Below are 15,000 nucleotides of genomic sequence, written 5' to 3'. Positions count from 1 at the left end.
CCCGTGGGAAAATGTGCTGTGGCATCGGAAGGATTTCCGCACGTGATCACTGACAGATCGTGCTACTCTGCGCCTTTCTTCCAAGCTTGATTTTATCGGCTTCCATCTCAGCTTTCATTGCTTATATTAGAGGTTTCTTCTACTCACAGTGAGTTCACTTGTCTGCTGTGAGCTTTCCTTATGTCTAGCAGCATTCATTAGGACCTGCTAAATCTAAAAAATAAATTAACGGTGGGAGACTCCAGCTTATCATCCAGACGTCTTGTCGAAGATTTGCAAAAGAAATATGAGATATATATGCAAAAGAAATATGATATGTGTATATAAACTAAGATACACCTTTTAACATTAACGTTTCGGACAGGTCAGCAGAAGACCATTTGAGCTCAATCCTAATTCCAGACCAGGAGGGTACTAAGGGAATGAAGGCATTAAAGATAACCAGCGATCGCAATTGCCTTAACAAGTTACCGTACGTGCATCTCCTGTGCAGGCCTATCGACCATTTACACTGCGTTGCGTGTATATTTCGAAGAACTTTGGTATTTGTCTTGTTATGGTGTTCAAGGTGGCAAGTCACTTGGAGCCTTCATGTCCTTACTAACCCTTGAACTTAATTCTCTCGCGCATCTTTTTATTTTTACCAGGCCAGGAGTTATTTCCCCTCTGTTCACTTATTGCATTTCATCGTTGCTAAACTAGCTTTGTGATCTCCAAAATAACAATTGCGAGAAGCGTGGAGGAGAACGCATTTTTTTTCCTCCCCTCCGTTTAGTATGGAGAGGGAAATATCAAGGAAGAAAGTATTTGTGCCCTGGGGAAGTAGTGAAGTCTTATAATTTCTACCAAACATCCTATTCAAAGGAAATTTGAAATCTTATTACAAAGTGCGACAACTTGTTATTACTTAGTGTGACAGCTTCGTTTATTACAAAGTGCGACAACTTGTTATTACAAAGTGCGACAGTTATTTTGTTAGAAAGTGCAAAATCGAAGAGGATTCAGGACTCTTCTAGTAAGTATAAGCCTTTCATTGCCGTGAAATCTCTGAGTTTGTTCTATAAAGGCAAGAATACACACTCAACTGAAGAAAAAGTGGGGCCGATTAGGGTTCCCCTCGCCGCTCCGTCACCCCATTAATCTGCTGCGTTGTCAGCGTGGTGGTCTTGATAGTGTAGTGGCTTAGCATGCCTGACTAGTAATCAGGGAGACGTGGGTTCGAGTTCCGCTCAAGGCAGAAACCAATTTTTCTGATGAGTGTGTGAACAATATTCGTTTCATGAAAAACACAGCCAACAATTCTTTAATGCAGTGGTTACGCCCTCGGAAGAGTCAGTCTGTTGAATCCACACCGTAGCTATTTTTCCTCCAATACAAGATCAGCATGATTAATTTCAGTACAATATTTACATTACAAACCTGAGGCACCTTCATGTTTAATTTCGTGAATGATAGAACTTTGGACTTTCCTTACAAAACGGAAGAAATCAGGAAGCTTTTTAGTTATTTCTGCAGGTTCCCAATTTCCACTGTCAAGCAAGTTGTCCCATTCTTTGCAATGAAGATGGAAGTCGGTCTCCTAAAAACGAAAAATAAAATGGAACTCGTATGTTTGTCTCCTAATAGAACGAGAAATAAAAGAGATGTCTGGTTATACTAGATAAATACAAACACGCTGTGATAAAAAGCAAAAAAGCGAATTAACTACATTTCACATCCCATGAAGTTAAAATATCTCAAGGGTATGTAGTTGGCTGATTGTAAGGTTCTCTCCCTGTGAAAATTTAGGGCGAACAACCGTTTAGCAAAGATTGAATTCAAAGGACATGAACGCACAGATACTGTAGTACTCTTAAGAACAGTAACAAGAATATTCAGTGAGGCTTAAAGCATTAAAATGAAAAACTTGCTAAACAAACAGGAATAATCGATGTCAATTGACCATAACATGGATGTCCAATATCAGATGTACGCTGTAAATATTAGCCTTAGTGATTATTACTATAAGGATATTATTAAATTATTAGGCAATTCGTGCTTACGCAGCCACGAGCAATACCGCTAGCCAGGATTACCATGAGAAAAGCAACTCATGGGGTTACCATATTTTCTTACCAATGGATCTCCGCGCGTGCGCCTTTGGTATTTTATTTATTTTTCAATTTTAATTTTTTGCTTGAAATGGGGGGGGGGGGCTAATCCCACCCACCCACCCCCCCCCCCCCCCCCCCCCCATCAATTATATTTTCATAGTCATGTTTTGTAAGATACCGCATCTCTGCGCATGACTGAAAGATGCAAACATTTTCCGAAAAATGGTTAACTCTGCCTCCTCGACAAACGCCAGTTTTAAAGGACCTTTAAGGGGTTGGAGAATCTGAACTTCGCCAACTATGCCTGCAAGTGAAAAACAAGAAAATGCGATCGTTTTTGCTGTGTGTTGTTTATACACCTCCCTAGATTGGCCTCTCATGCCTAGCAAATGAGCTCATGCATAAGCTCCGGTCCGGTCAGAGTTTTTCTCTGTCCTTGTGTGGGCCCATTTCCATCAGTAGGGTTAACGCTCACATGGTTCATATGGGATAGAAATCTAGCACTTCACATTACACTCTATTCAGTTAACTCTGTTTAAAATATAAGTGCTACACGGCCAACGTTTGTATAAACGTAGCCTTTCCTTGAGCTCCTATCTAAGATGCGTAATAATACTGTGCCCTTCCTGCCAAGGATCTGGGCGTTATACTTGACTCAAATCTGACTTTTAGTGATCACGTCTTGTCACTTAATTCCTCCCTTTTACCTACCTATGCCAAATTAATAGGGTCCGGCACTAACAGCTTATTTTCTAGAGGTTTTTTGTACATAATTTTTGAACTCAAGAGTTTTCAGTAAACTGTATTCTATTGTTCAACAGTATGGTCCGGGACCACGTGTGGATATATTTACAAACTACAGCTGATGCAAAGTTTTGCCGCTCGTATTTGAATGAACACTAGAAAACTTGATCACATTTCAATATTGAACGAACTTAGATGGCTCACCACTGAAGAACTTCTGAACTTGTGCAACATAACTATGATTTATAAATGCATTAACAGCTTAGCTCCAACCTATTTAAGTTCTAAATAAAACTTTTTAAACGTTCTGACACGCACTCATGTAACACTGGGCACAAAAAGCAAACTCAGTTTACCCAGGTGTAGCACAACGTGGCTTCTAGCTTGGAGCACTTACAGCTTGGATTAACCTCTCTATCGCTACGCGGAACTCGCATTCAGTTTCGCAGTTCAAGAAGAGCGTGAAAAGTGAAATGTGGCGAACAAATCATGGAGATTAGTTGGATTTGGAGATAACCTAGTATACTAGATACGTATCTACTTATTCGAATTTACATAAGTTATTTGTTTTAAGCAAGAATGAAACTAGGTATATTTTAGATTGTGTTTTTCTGCTTTCCTTCCTCCATGTAAATTAACTCTGAAAAGCCCCTATAGCCGACTGGTCTCCCTCCCAATTGAGATTATCAAAGAAAAGTGTTGTGTTATGAATTCACTAATTTTTTTCATTGGCTCTGACGAACCCCTGAGAAAGGCGGTTTATTGAGTGTTTTTGCTCATGTGATCAGTAACCTTGTTTTTCCACCGAAGCAAAAGAAAACGTGACAATACAGCTCAATTCCCGGAGGATTAGTTAAGAACACCATTATGGCCGCCGTTCCAATTTTTAGGGACACCAACATGGCCGCAGTGACGCCACGTGAAAACACTGTATTGACTAAATATTATTTAATGTCTATTTTTTTCAATTATTTATATTTATGGCCTAAAACATTCTCCTATGACAAAGACTTATCTATTAAAGAGTAATGTGAAGTGCTAGGTTACCCTTTAATAGTTAAGTCTGTTGCAATAGAAGTGTTACATGGCCAACGTTTCCAAAAACGTAACCCTTCCTTGTACTTCTCCCATGACAAAGGTTATGTATTTTGCAGTTGTAGGCTGTTTTTTAATTCCACCTCTTTGAATTGTTTGGCTTGTATAACTTGCCCTTAACCGAGGCCCCCACCTGGCATCCCCTATAAAGTTACACAGAAACACAGAAACTCTGGACAGAAACCAAGGAATCAAGGTTAAAAGAAGGTGGTCTTAGTCACACCTTTTTGACGCCAATCCCCTTGTGTGTACTCTCCTTAGAGAGAATAATTGAGAAGTCTTCCGAGAAACGATACTTAGCTCGTTTTGAACAGCGCATATAGGACAGCTGAAATCCATCTGGTACAAATTTCTCATCTGGAAGACAAAGTCCAAAGCCATCTTCATCTGAAAAAGTCACTTTGGAGAGATAACTCAGCAAAGCGTTTCTTGTGTCCTCTTTGGGCACTAAGTCCATGTCACGAGCATTGTCTAAAATAAAGGGAGAGAAGCAACTATGTAAACCAGGGTGAACACATTATCAGCATTGAAACAAAAAAAATTGAAAAATGTCTGCTTTCCCTATCGATGACAAAGGAAGGGAATTTGCTCAGCATCAGCAATTTTCAAATCTGACCAGTTATTTCTCTTCGCGTACCGCTGGAAACTTCCTAGAAAGGTATTAATCCGACACTTGATGATGATGCAAAAGCCTTTAAATACAACGCTTTTATTTAGGTCCACACTAATGTTTTTTGCATGCATATGTTGTCGACGCTTGACAGTAATGTACGCGCATTAGAAAGATTCATTATTTTAGTTAACATACCTGCTAGTACACGCATAGTGAGTCTGCAATCAAATTTGCAGCCAGGAAATAAGATGTTTGCCCGCAGATAGTTTTGAGGTCGTAAAATTAACCATCCACGGCATCGAGAACTCGTAAATGGGTCACGAAAGTCCACCTCATCCAAAATGTTCTTTACCTCAGTGTAAGGGCTTGGTATACCCTCCAACGTTTCTCCAACATTCTCTTTTGTGACCCATGCCTGGAAGAGAAAAGACCAGACTGAGTCCAATTTACAGCGTTCGTTTTCAGTACACCTGGCTTCAACGTAATACTAGACCAAAGAAAGCTTCCTTCATGTCCAGTCTTGTTATCTACCGAGAACTGAAGAACAAAGGTACGAGGCAGTAAACAGGGCTTGCTTTGCGATGTGCTTTCTTGTAGTTATATCGCCATTATAGAAAAAGCAAAAGTCGGAGCACTTCATTTGAAGAAATCATAAAAGGAAACTACCATTTATTCTCTTAACTACATGATGCTCATCTCTGATGGTATTCCAATAATACTACAAGCTGTGATATAACTCAGTTACCCTACCACCATACCGCCGCAGCATTTTCTAGTAAACTAGAAGATTTTTCTAGTCATTCCAGACGAGATTTTCAGTCAAATGGCCAAAACCCGTTTTGCCTAAGGTGACTGAACACAGTTTTTAAGCACTTACACTTCCATTTCAGTGATATTTATTCCCTTTTTTCCGGTTACCTCAAAGTTGGTCACTGATAAGTGGAACCATGAGGGTTTCTATTTTTGATAGTTAATATGCTCTGTATTGTAAGCTGTTAGCATGGTAATGCATCTAAATTGAAACAAGGCCTAAAGGATGCTTATTCCTCATTAATGCAAAATTCACTCATTAGTTTTTTTTTGCAGCATTTGCTTACTTAAAATAACAGAAATAAAGTACTTTTAACTACTGTTATATCATTACAACAGACAGATTTTTCATAATTAGCTGATAAACCTTATTTAGTTTTTTCTCGCTCATATACGGCTGCATATCATTTGCATATCATTTTTGGCACGCCAAAACAAAATGGCGGAAGTTGATGAAGTTCTAGCCTCATTTGCATCAAATCCGCTATTTTTAATGAGGCCACCGCATTCACCACCTGTCACGCCCGGGTCTGCCTTTACCAGGCCTTGCTTAACCTCGACGAACGCGATTCTGACACGCACTCGGTCGTCTACGACCATTGACGCAACGATCTACCCTTGCTCCCAGCGCGGGGCGCCTCTTTCCGATTTCAAAGACGATATCAACGCCAGGGATTACATCTTTGAATACTGCTCAGGTGGCCCCAAGAATTACGGGTACCAGATGCACCGAGGCAAAGTCATTTCCAAAGTCCGAGGGTGCGTAATTGAACTACTATGTCTTCCGTCAAAACATAGATATGGTTTATCAATTAAACATGCTAACCATGAACACCTTTGCTTAGAAATAATTAATAAAACTATAGTGCTTTATTGTTTCTAAGATGGTTATCTATAATATTGAGCAGCCTTACCAGGCATTTCAATAGTGGTCGGATTAACGAAGTAATTTTATAAAGAAAACAACGACTGGGGACTTCCAAAAGTGATCGTTGGTGGTCGGAGTGGTCGGATTAATAAGGTTTCCAGATAAGATAGGCTCAGTCTCCAGCCGTAGGTCGCGGGCGCACTGAGACACCCACGGCTGGAGACTGAGCCTTCAGATAAGAAAAGAACTGAACTTTCGTTCGGGCAACAATAAAGTGGTGGTAATAAAAGGGTTGTCGTATTATCGAGGAAGTCGTAAGGTGGGGTTCTACTGTATTTAGGGACAACAAACAAAAAAGACTTACAGTGATCAATCTTGGATGAGACGAATGCATGAATGTGTGTGATACAAATTATTTCTTTAGGTAAAAACACCTCCATAAGGATCTGTGAAAATGCGGTGTCACATACCTGGTATGGGCTAATAGGGTGCGGGTAATGGGCTCATGACCTTACCTTGAATCTTAATTGACCTTCATTTGGCGTTTCAAATACTGAATCATATCTGGATAGAATATAGTCGTCATATTCAGGATGCAACTGATTGCCCAAGTGTTGTTCCAAAAATTTCTCGTCGAAGTTGACCACTGTCTTAAATGCAGTTTTCCACTTTTTTCCCTCCAAGAGCTTGTGGACAGCGTTTTCAATATTCCACTCACGATCAGTGTCTAACAAACACACAAATAAGAAGCGAAAAAGAAACATACAGGCCATGCCAAACAGATCCAACTTGTTGGTACCGGTTCAACATAATCCAGCATGCTGCACTTGTTTGGGCACCATCTTAGACGATGTTGAGTGATATTTGATGATGTTGAACGAAGACTGATTTCCGTCAAACATTAAACATGATCTTCATCATCATCATCATCATCATCCTACATTTCATTATTTTGTTCTTGGGCGTCAACAATAATATCGAATGTATTTGGCCACGGTATTCAAATTGTTAAATGCATGCATGCATATTAAAGTGACACAGAGCTTTTGACATCCATACTGATGATTTATTCACCAGTCGCCTCGTGAGCAAAAACCAACAGAATGGCGAGTGGGAAAAGTTCTGAATCTTTGAACAATAAGAGCTTCACAACGTCTCTTCAAATATAAAAAAGGAGCTCTGTGGCGGCTAGGCTGGGGAAAGCACGAAGGTTGTCTGAGGAAAAAATTGAGACATTGACTCATCCACTAGAACAAAGACCATGCATGCATGGGACTCAATGCAGTTGGCAAAAAATACTTGGATCATTGTTCACCGCAAGAATGGAATGAAAAAAAAATTCAAAAAAAGCATAAATAAACCATTCCGCGCATCTGACACCTGAAACTTTTGGAAATTCCAACCACGTTTTTGGCATGCACTTGTAGATTGCACCCGAGAGCAAGCATTACCAAATTTACCTTGTTAAACATTTGTATAAATTACGCACTAAAAGGGCACACGAAGGTTTTCCTTTTCCACCGGATACAACCACCATTTTGCTCTTAGTTGGTTACAATATTTCAGTCACATCCATGTATCTGCACGTATTTGATGCAAAAATGAAAATAATACCTTCATCGGGCTGGTCAATAAAAACGGTTCCAAAGTGACACCATATATCGGCTTTCAGATGATGTTTTGTTTCCATTTCACGTTTAAGCCTCTCAAGAGAGTGCAACAATTCTACCGCTAAGTCCTGAAAATAAATTGGGTCATTCCCAGGACTGAGAAATTCCTGAAAAAGAGAAAGAAAAAGTGCTTTCAGAGAATCTTCATTATAACAATAACTGTTAATTAATTACTTCAAAAGGTTAATTAACTAACCAGTCATTCATTTACTTAATTAATCGATTAATTAATTAAATGAAGAGCCTTACTACCAGCCTTAGGGACCAAATTACGAAGGGCACATCTCCGACAAGATTCGCGAGAAAGTGTATACAAGTCGCCTTTGGCAGCTGCTAAAATGGTCCATGTTTGATCCCAGGGTGCCGTACCACAGTCAGATGTACATATATATTTCGCTCGGAGGCAATTTGATGAGGCAGCAAAATCATAGTACCCGGAGAAAAACCATGAGTCAGGTTGAGGTCAACCGAAACTCAGACTGACTTCAGTCCGACTCTTTCAGTCTGAGCATTACGCCAGCCTAACTCCCAGGATTCGGGCTGTATTACGTGTAGCAAAGGAAAGAGTAAAACGAGGGTCCAGAGGAAAAGTGACCGCAGAATAAATTGTCATAAAAAGGAGGATAACTCTGGAATGAATGACTGATTACCTGAAGTGAATGGTGATGATGACGATGATGAGGATGCTCAGGATGATGATTGCTTTACTTACTTGGGGGAATTTCAAAGGAATATGTATGAGTCCTGACAATAGACATATACCTCTAGTTCATAACTTTGGATTGATCTTAACCGGTACTTTGCTTGGGCGTCGTCTTCTTTCTCTAATCTCAGGTTAGTATTCGCAGGCAAATTAAAATCATCAATGTAGTAAATTTTTTGCTCACGCTTTCCTTTTCCTCCTTCCTGAAAGCAAAGCCAAATGATATACATTATTAGGCAAGTCAAAATGCCAACATTTGGATGTACACTGTTCCCCTTGTGCCAAAATCTGCTAAAGAGCAGAAGGCATATTGCTATTACGTTTAAAAGTCTGACTAAAAAATTAATCTCAAGTCTTTTGAATCCCTTTCACTTCACTTTGCTTTTCCGTCATTTTTTCCAGATAGCCATCTCATCCTGTACCGTTTTCAATATGTTTTAAACTATGTTGTGTAAAATTTTAACAGAGGCCACAACATCGCGAACGCCATGCTCTACTCTTTTCAGACACTGTGTGGGTTCTTTAAAACCCTACTGTGATATTTAAGAACAAGGGTTGTGAGCAGGAATCTATAGCTCATCATTCTTATCTGAGAAGACTAGAAAGTTGCATTTCTATGGGCAGTTGTCAGGGCAAGAGCAGCAGTTTTCTCGGTTATATAAGACCCTGAAAGGTAGTCAAGAAGTAAATCAAGACAATGCCCTGAGGTTCTGCAGACTAGCACCCCAACCAATGGTTTCTCTCAGGCAAAACTGCTGGATGACAGTACAGGGTAGGCTTTGATGTTAAGGGGGAGATGTTAAAGAATGCTTGCGGTAATTTAAGAACGGACCGTGCGTGGAATTGAAAGGAGATTTTAATAGGCCTTAAGCACGGATGGTACAAAGTGTGGAGCCTCATCTGGACCCCACTCGAAAAAAGAAAGAAAACAAAAGTTTGAGGATACGAGCATGTACTTCTTAAGATGGTTTTAATACATTTCATGTCACTGATTGAAATATATACTTTGCCATTGAGTAGACTCTAAATCATAAGTAAGTGCGATCTCTTTGATTTAAAATGGTAAGTTGCTCTACTATCAAACTTTTTTGGAAACTTGGCATAATTAACATTCATGATATGAACATTAAAAAAATGCAATAAAAAAATGGGGTCACCGTGCTTGTTTACGCGTCAGCAGGCTCTTAAAATGGGGTATTTTTACTGTTTGCGCGTTAAAAATTCGAATCACCTTCATACATAATTAAGTCTTCGTTACTTGAAAGATGCAAAATTTTATTTTGAAAATAAAGCCTGTTTTATTCACATAAGCAGTATTGCTTCATCTACACCGTTTTTGATTGCTTGGTTGTGGGAATAGTGCACTTTGGGACAGTTCCGTGCTTAGCTTGAAGTCCTTGCCTTGGCCAAAATACACCCAGTACGGAACTGTTTTCCAAAAAAATTCATGTTCTACTATGAAACTTTTTTTCTTCAAATATGTTCTTTATTAGATTGTTCTTAGCAAATACCTGAAAAAAAATTCGGGGGTCACCGTGCTCGTTTGAAAGAAAAAGAGCATTTATTTTGCTATCGGGTTTAGTTTGAGGGAAATCTCTTGCGTTTTGTACGCGCACGTGCTCATGTGCGCGCGCTAATGACGCGAAAATCGTGCACAGTAGGGATGCGCAATGCAATACCAAGGAATTACCTTAAAATGGTAAGTTGTGGTCAAGATAATTACGCATTGTTTCTGAGAAAATAATCAAACATAAATAGCCCCATGAAAGGACATGAGGTTACAAGTGAAAGATAGTGACACCATTTATCATTCATAATGGCAGCAACAGCGTATTGTAGTCAGTGGGACTTATTTTAGTTTGTTGAGGGAATGGAAGTACCGTCAATGTGCCGACATTTACCCAGACCACCCCCTTTCCAGACCGTGATGGAGTGGGGGAAGTGTAAACGGAAAGAAAATAGAAAACCCTGGTTAATAAGCTACCACCGATCTGAAATTCATGCATAAGGTAAAAATGAGAAAGCAAGACATTACAAACTACCCTCGTCCCAGATGGCGGGAATCGAAAGATCCATCAAATGCAGTCTAAGCTGTATGCAGAAAGAAACGAAATTGATACTATAATCAGCGCTACAGCTTGAAGCACATGGCAAGCTTAACTGAAGTCAGTTTCAATTGCATGAATCGCAGAACATTTAAAAATAAAGTGTTTAACGGTTTCATCGTACTTTTTCTAACTATCACCAGTCACGTGCACGTTTATCATCGAAAGCAGGATCACTATGTTAATGATCGCTGGCGTCGATCACTCCGCAGCAAGAATAGCAGCATATTTGAAAAAAAAAACGTATTTTACGAAACTCATTGCAATTTTTTAATAGTTCTAATAACGACGATTTCTTTGGTAATTCTTATAGGAATTCCTCTAAAATTCTACTATGCAGGCAAAATTGCGCAAAACTATGACATTACGCTCGAAGTTCAGATGTCAGAATTTATGCACAACAGAGGCCAATGATGTAACTTAAAAGCTGTCCAGATTAACACAAATTTCACATTCCGGAACGAAAGCGACGAATGCGAAGGTCATGCAGGCTATAAAACGAGAAGTAAAACGGTACAACTATATAGAAAGTCCCACGTAAATGCCACGTAAATGGAGTCCCACGTAAATGCCACACACTAAGTGATCAATCAGCCGTGTTGCCAGCATTGTTGTCCTGATAGTGTAGTGGTCATCACACCCGACTAGTGATCCGCTCCCCTGGTAATTTCCCTAAATAAGACAACTTTGAGTACTCTTTATTTTTCCTTGAATTCTATAGATTCCATCGGCAAATTAAATAAATTCCTTTCCTTCTTAGTGCTTTTGCATTTGTTTTGACATTTTATCCAAGTTTCTTTAATGTTCTTTAATTTTCTCTTTTTGTGCTAATTATTTATTTTTTTCTTCAAGTTTCCTTTATATTTTCACTTCTCTCAATCTGATAAATTAAAATAAGTCTCTGAGAAAAAATGCCTTTGACAGCAATTTTATAGAGTATTGGTAGTTTAGTTAATAAAATAAAAACGATGAAAAAAGTAAGCCAACAAAAGTTGAGAAGGCTGACTCCAGGGAAGCCGAAGACATTTGGAGTGTATATCAACATGTAAATTAAAAAAGACGAGATTGTTAACTCATAAAATAGGCGAGCATGCCACTGTAGTCCTTAACCTACTACTTACCACCATTTCCAAGATAAGATTCTGCGCGTATTCCTTTTGCTCTCTAGTTCCTTTGACCCAAAATCCTTCCTCGGCTCTTGAAAGGCTAAGCACTTTTGCTCCAGATCTCTCCTGAATTGATCTGAATGTATTGCCTCCCGTTCCAATGACATGACCCTTTAAATCTTCGGGCACATCAACAAAGTCCGCCCTTTCCTCTTTGTGTTTCACACAGTAGGTGGCTATAATAGGATTCAGGAATCTTTTTAGTCCAGTAAGCAGGAGAAAATGAGGAAAAATATGCTTTACCTATGACTAGATTAGCAGCGTATATCACTTAGAATTTAAAAAAGGACCTTAGAAAAAAAAAAACTTGAATGAACGATATCGGTCTCGGTTCAATAGCTGAAGAGAAAACACAACCACTTCACTACCAAATAACCGCTTCGAACAGGAACTTTAAGGAACTTTATTTACCGGTAAGTGTCTAGTCGTTCTAGCGCTGGAGCGCTTATTGGGGACACTGTAAACTGAAATTAACAATGAAAGCAAATCAAGTCAAATGTTGGTTTTTGAGGAAAGGGGAAGCCGGAGTATCCGGAGAAACCCTCTCGGTGCAGAGTAGAGAACCAAAAAACTCAACCCACATATGACGCCGAGTCTGGGAATCGAACCCGGGCCACATTGGTGGGAAGCGAGTGCTCTCACCACTGCGCCATCCCTGCACCCCTTAGGACATCGCAATTTCTAAGTATTGAAATGAAGCTAACCCTAACAATTCACGGAAAGCTAGCTGAATGAAAATTCTTCTTTACTAAGAACGGCATCGACCGTGAAAAATGGCAACGACCGTTTACGAAACGGAAATTAGCTGCGCCGCACTTGCCCTACCATCTTAGCTGTCAAGTCATCTGGGAGCTGGTCACTTGTAAGTTCGTATTGTATCCCTTGCTAGATAAATGTAATACTGACAGAAAGCAGTATTTCAACTGCGGAGTAGTTCGGGAGTTTTTAAGGGCATCTTTCGCAAGGTGCTTCACAACTGCGATGACCACTTTCACTGAGACCTTGATCCACTTTCTGATTTTAGAAGTGGCACCCTTAAGTGATTGAAAGCTAATTATGCCAAACGCGTATTCATTTGGGAATCTCGATCAAACGCACGTACAATATTTGGTTATGCCCAGATAAACACGTTTTAAACACCAAATGAACCCGGCCGTCCACAAATCTCTTGAAAATCAACAAACCGAAGAGGATTCAGGAATCTCTTCAGTCCAGTAAGTCAGTAAGTCAGTGACCGGCTTGGCGGTGTCTCTAAAAGGGCTTGTGGTTTATGAGGCCACCTAAGCAGAAACAGCCATAAGTCAAAAAGGGACTTTCATGAATGCTGGAATACTGTGCAATTTCGTTTTGCAACGCCATTGCGAGACAAGTTGCACGAATCATTGCCCAATGTAACATACTTTGCAACACCCAAAAACGTTGCGAAACAGTTGCAGAAAGCGTTGCGGAAAGTAGAATTGAGTTCTACTTTCCGCAACAGTTGCAACGATTTTTTTATGCATTGCGCAGTGTAAAACCTGTCCTTCAACTTGTGTCTCAACAGTTTACGCCACCAGCCGATGAAAATTTTCCTTTAAGCTCATGTGATCATCGAAATGAGACAAGTTGCATAAAATGTTGCTTAGTGTAACACCCGTAAAACAACTTGTTTCGTAATGTCAGAACGTTTGTAGAAATGGCGTTGCGAGACAAGCTGCAAGAAAAATTGCAAAGTGTACAGCACCTGTGGGTGAGAGCGAAATAAAAACTCGGCCAAAGAAATCCTTAATAAAAACGTTGTTATGGTAGTATTTTGGCCTCTAACAACATTCGTTTCATGAAAAACACACGGCCAACAATTCTTTAATGCAGTGGTTACGCCCTTGGAACAGTCAGTCTGTTGAATCCAAACCGTAACTGTACTATCTCTAAACTGTAGCTATCTCCGTAGCTATCTTCACTCCACAACCAGACTACAGTCAAACCAAGTGAAGCGTACCCCTCAAGATTGCATTAATGAACTGATTATTTGAAACTTGAACCCGCTAGTCGAATATTGAACTCGCTCGTTCGATCCAAGAATACGGCTAACGGGTTCCGTTTCCGAAAAATCGATTCAGTATTGCATTCTAGAAAAGACTAGTAGGTTTGAAACCTACTAGTCGCAACAGTGAATTGATTTTTCGAAAACGGAAGCCGTTAGCGAATTTAGCCGTATTCTTGGATCGAGCGAGCGAGTTCAATATTCGAATAATCAATTCATTATTGCATTCTTGAAACGACTAGCGGGTTCAAGTTTCAAATAATCACTTCATTAATGCAATCTTAAGGGGTACGCTTCACTTGGTTTGACTGTAACATGATTAATTTACAGTAATTATATTACAAACCTGTGGCGCCTTCATGTTTCATTTTGTGCATGATAGAACTTTGGACTTTCTTCACAAAGCAGAAGAAATCAGGAAGCTTTCTTATTACTTCTTCAGGCTCCCAATTTTCACTGTTAAGCAACTCGTCCCATTCTTTGCAATAAAGATACATGTAGACGTCGGTCTCCTAAAAACGAAAAATGCTTTTGCTTCCTTCCAACAGATTGGTTATGCTAGATAACTAAGAACAAGTTGTGATAAAAAGCGAACTGACTACAAGAGACAGCTAAAATGAATTGATTTTGTACATGAAGTTAAAAGATCTCAAGGGTGTGTATTAGGCAGATTGTAAGGTGCCTGGCTGCTCCTTCAGTAGTGTCAGTCAGGACTGACTAATTTGGTTTTTTTTTTCTGATAACATTCCAATGATGTTATTAAGGATGCATTAGTATGACAATTGCGCAAATGGACCAACGGATGATTTAAGAGTTAACGAAAACATTTATTGGTGAATATGTACTACCTAAGATGTTATTGAATTCACCCAAAATAAAATGAATATCTGTTTTCTGTTAACGCAAGGCAAAAGGTGTAATAACGTTTTTAATCGATTTGTTTTTTCAATTATAGATTTATATGGCCAAAGTTTACATTTTTTGTATTCATGATGAATGACAATTGTATTCTTGGATGATGTTATACGGTTCTGCCTTCAACATAACAGGGTTTGAATTCATTGGATTGCATAACTTCCCATTACCCCTTTCCCTTAACCATTCCCCCCC

The 15,000-nt window shown here is 39.4% G+C and overlaps 3 protein-coding genes and 1 long non-coding RNA gene across 4 annotated transcripts in view; all 4 read right to left on the bottom strand.

Annotated features, from left to right (window-relative positions):
* The window catches only part of LOC138037877 (uncharacterized), a 1,824-nt gene extending 1,379 nt beyond the window's left edge, over positions 1-445 (bottom strand). Inside the window, exon 1 of the long non-coding RNA XR_011130134.1 lies at positions 148-445. This is a non-coding gene — a long non-coding RNA (uncharacterized lncRNA). The remainder of the gene's footprint in view (positions 1-147) is intronic.
* Positions 1-4,892, bottom strand: part of LOC138036984 (uncharacterized) — a 118,955-nt gene extending 114,063 nt beyond the window's left edge. The window contains exons 1-3 of the mRNA XM_068883008.1: positions 4,741-4,892; positions 4,156-4,403; positions 1,420-1,579 (exon numbers count right to left, since the gene is read on the bottom strand). Coding sequence (XP_068739109.1) covers positions 1,420-1,579; positions 4,156-4,403; positions 4,741-4,756 — 424 coding nt within the window. The 5' untranslated portion in view covers positions 4,757-4,892. The remainder of the gene's footprint in view (positions 1-1,419; positions 1,580-4,155; positions 4,404-4,740) is intronic.
* Position 4,893: 1 nt separating this feature from the next.
* LOC138036983 (uncharacterized) lies at positions 4,894-12,037 on the bottom strand. Its single transcript, XM_068883007.1, has 5 exons — positions 11,823-12,037; positions 8,656-8,799; positions 7,838-8,000; positions 6,739-6,950; positions 4,894-5,082 (listed from the first exon to the last, which is right to left on the bottom strand). Exons 1-5 carry the CDS (start codon positions 11,826-11,828, stop codon positions 4,894-4,896), a joined length of 714 nt encoding a protein of 237 aa, XP_068739108.1. The 5' UTR covers positions 11,829-12,037.
* Positions 12,038-13,721: 1,684 nt separating this feature from the next.
* LOC138036982 (uncharacterized) overlaps positions 13,722-15,000 on the bottom strand; it is a 23,682-nt gene continuing 22,403 nt past the window's right edge. Inside the window, exons 8-9 of the mRNA XM_068883006.1 lie at positions 14,237-14,402; positions 13,722-13,819 (exon numbers count right to left, since the gene is read on the bottom strand). Coding sequence (XP_068739107.1) covers positions 13,722-13,819; positions 14,237-14,402 — 264 coding nt within the window. The remainder of the gene's footprint in view (positions 13,820-14,236; positions 14,403-15,000) is intronic.

The sequence above is a fragment of the Montipora capricornis genome, chromosome 2 (genome assembly GCF_036669925.1).
Source record: "Montipora capricornis isolate CH-2021 chromosome 2, ASM3666992v2, whole genome shotgun sequence".
Classification (NCBI taxonomy): Eukaryota; Metazoa; Cnidaria; class Anthozoa; order Scleractinia; family Acroporidae; genus Montipora; species Montipora capricornis.
This window is presented reverse-complemented; position numbering and strand designations above follow the sequence as displayed.

Coding starts and splice junctions, on each gene's coding strand:
- LOC138036983 (XM_068883007.1), bottom strand. Junction 6,951..7,837: donor TATTGACCAGCCCGATGAAG/GTATTATTTTCA, acceptor TGTGTTTGTTAG/ACACTGATCGTGAGTGGAAT. Junction 5,083..6,738: donor AAGGTCAATTAAGATTCAAG/GTAAGGTCATGA, acceptor TTTGTTCTTCAG/TTCTCGGTAGATAACAAGAC.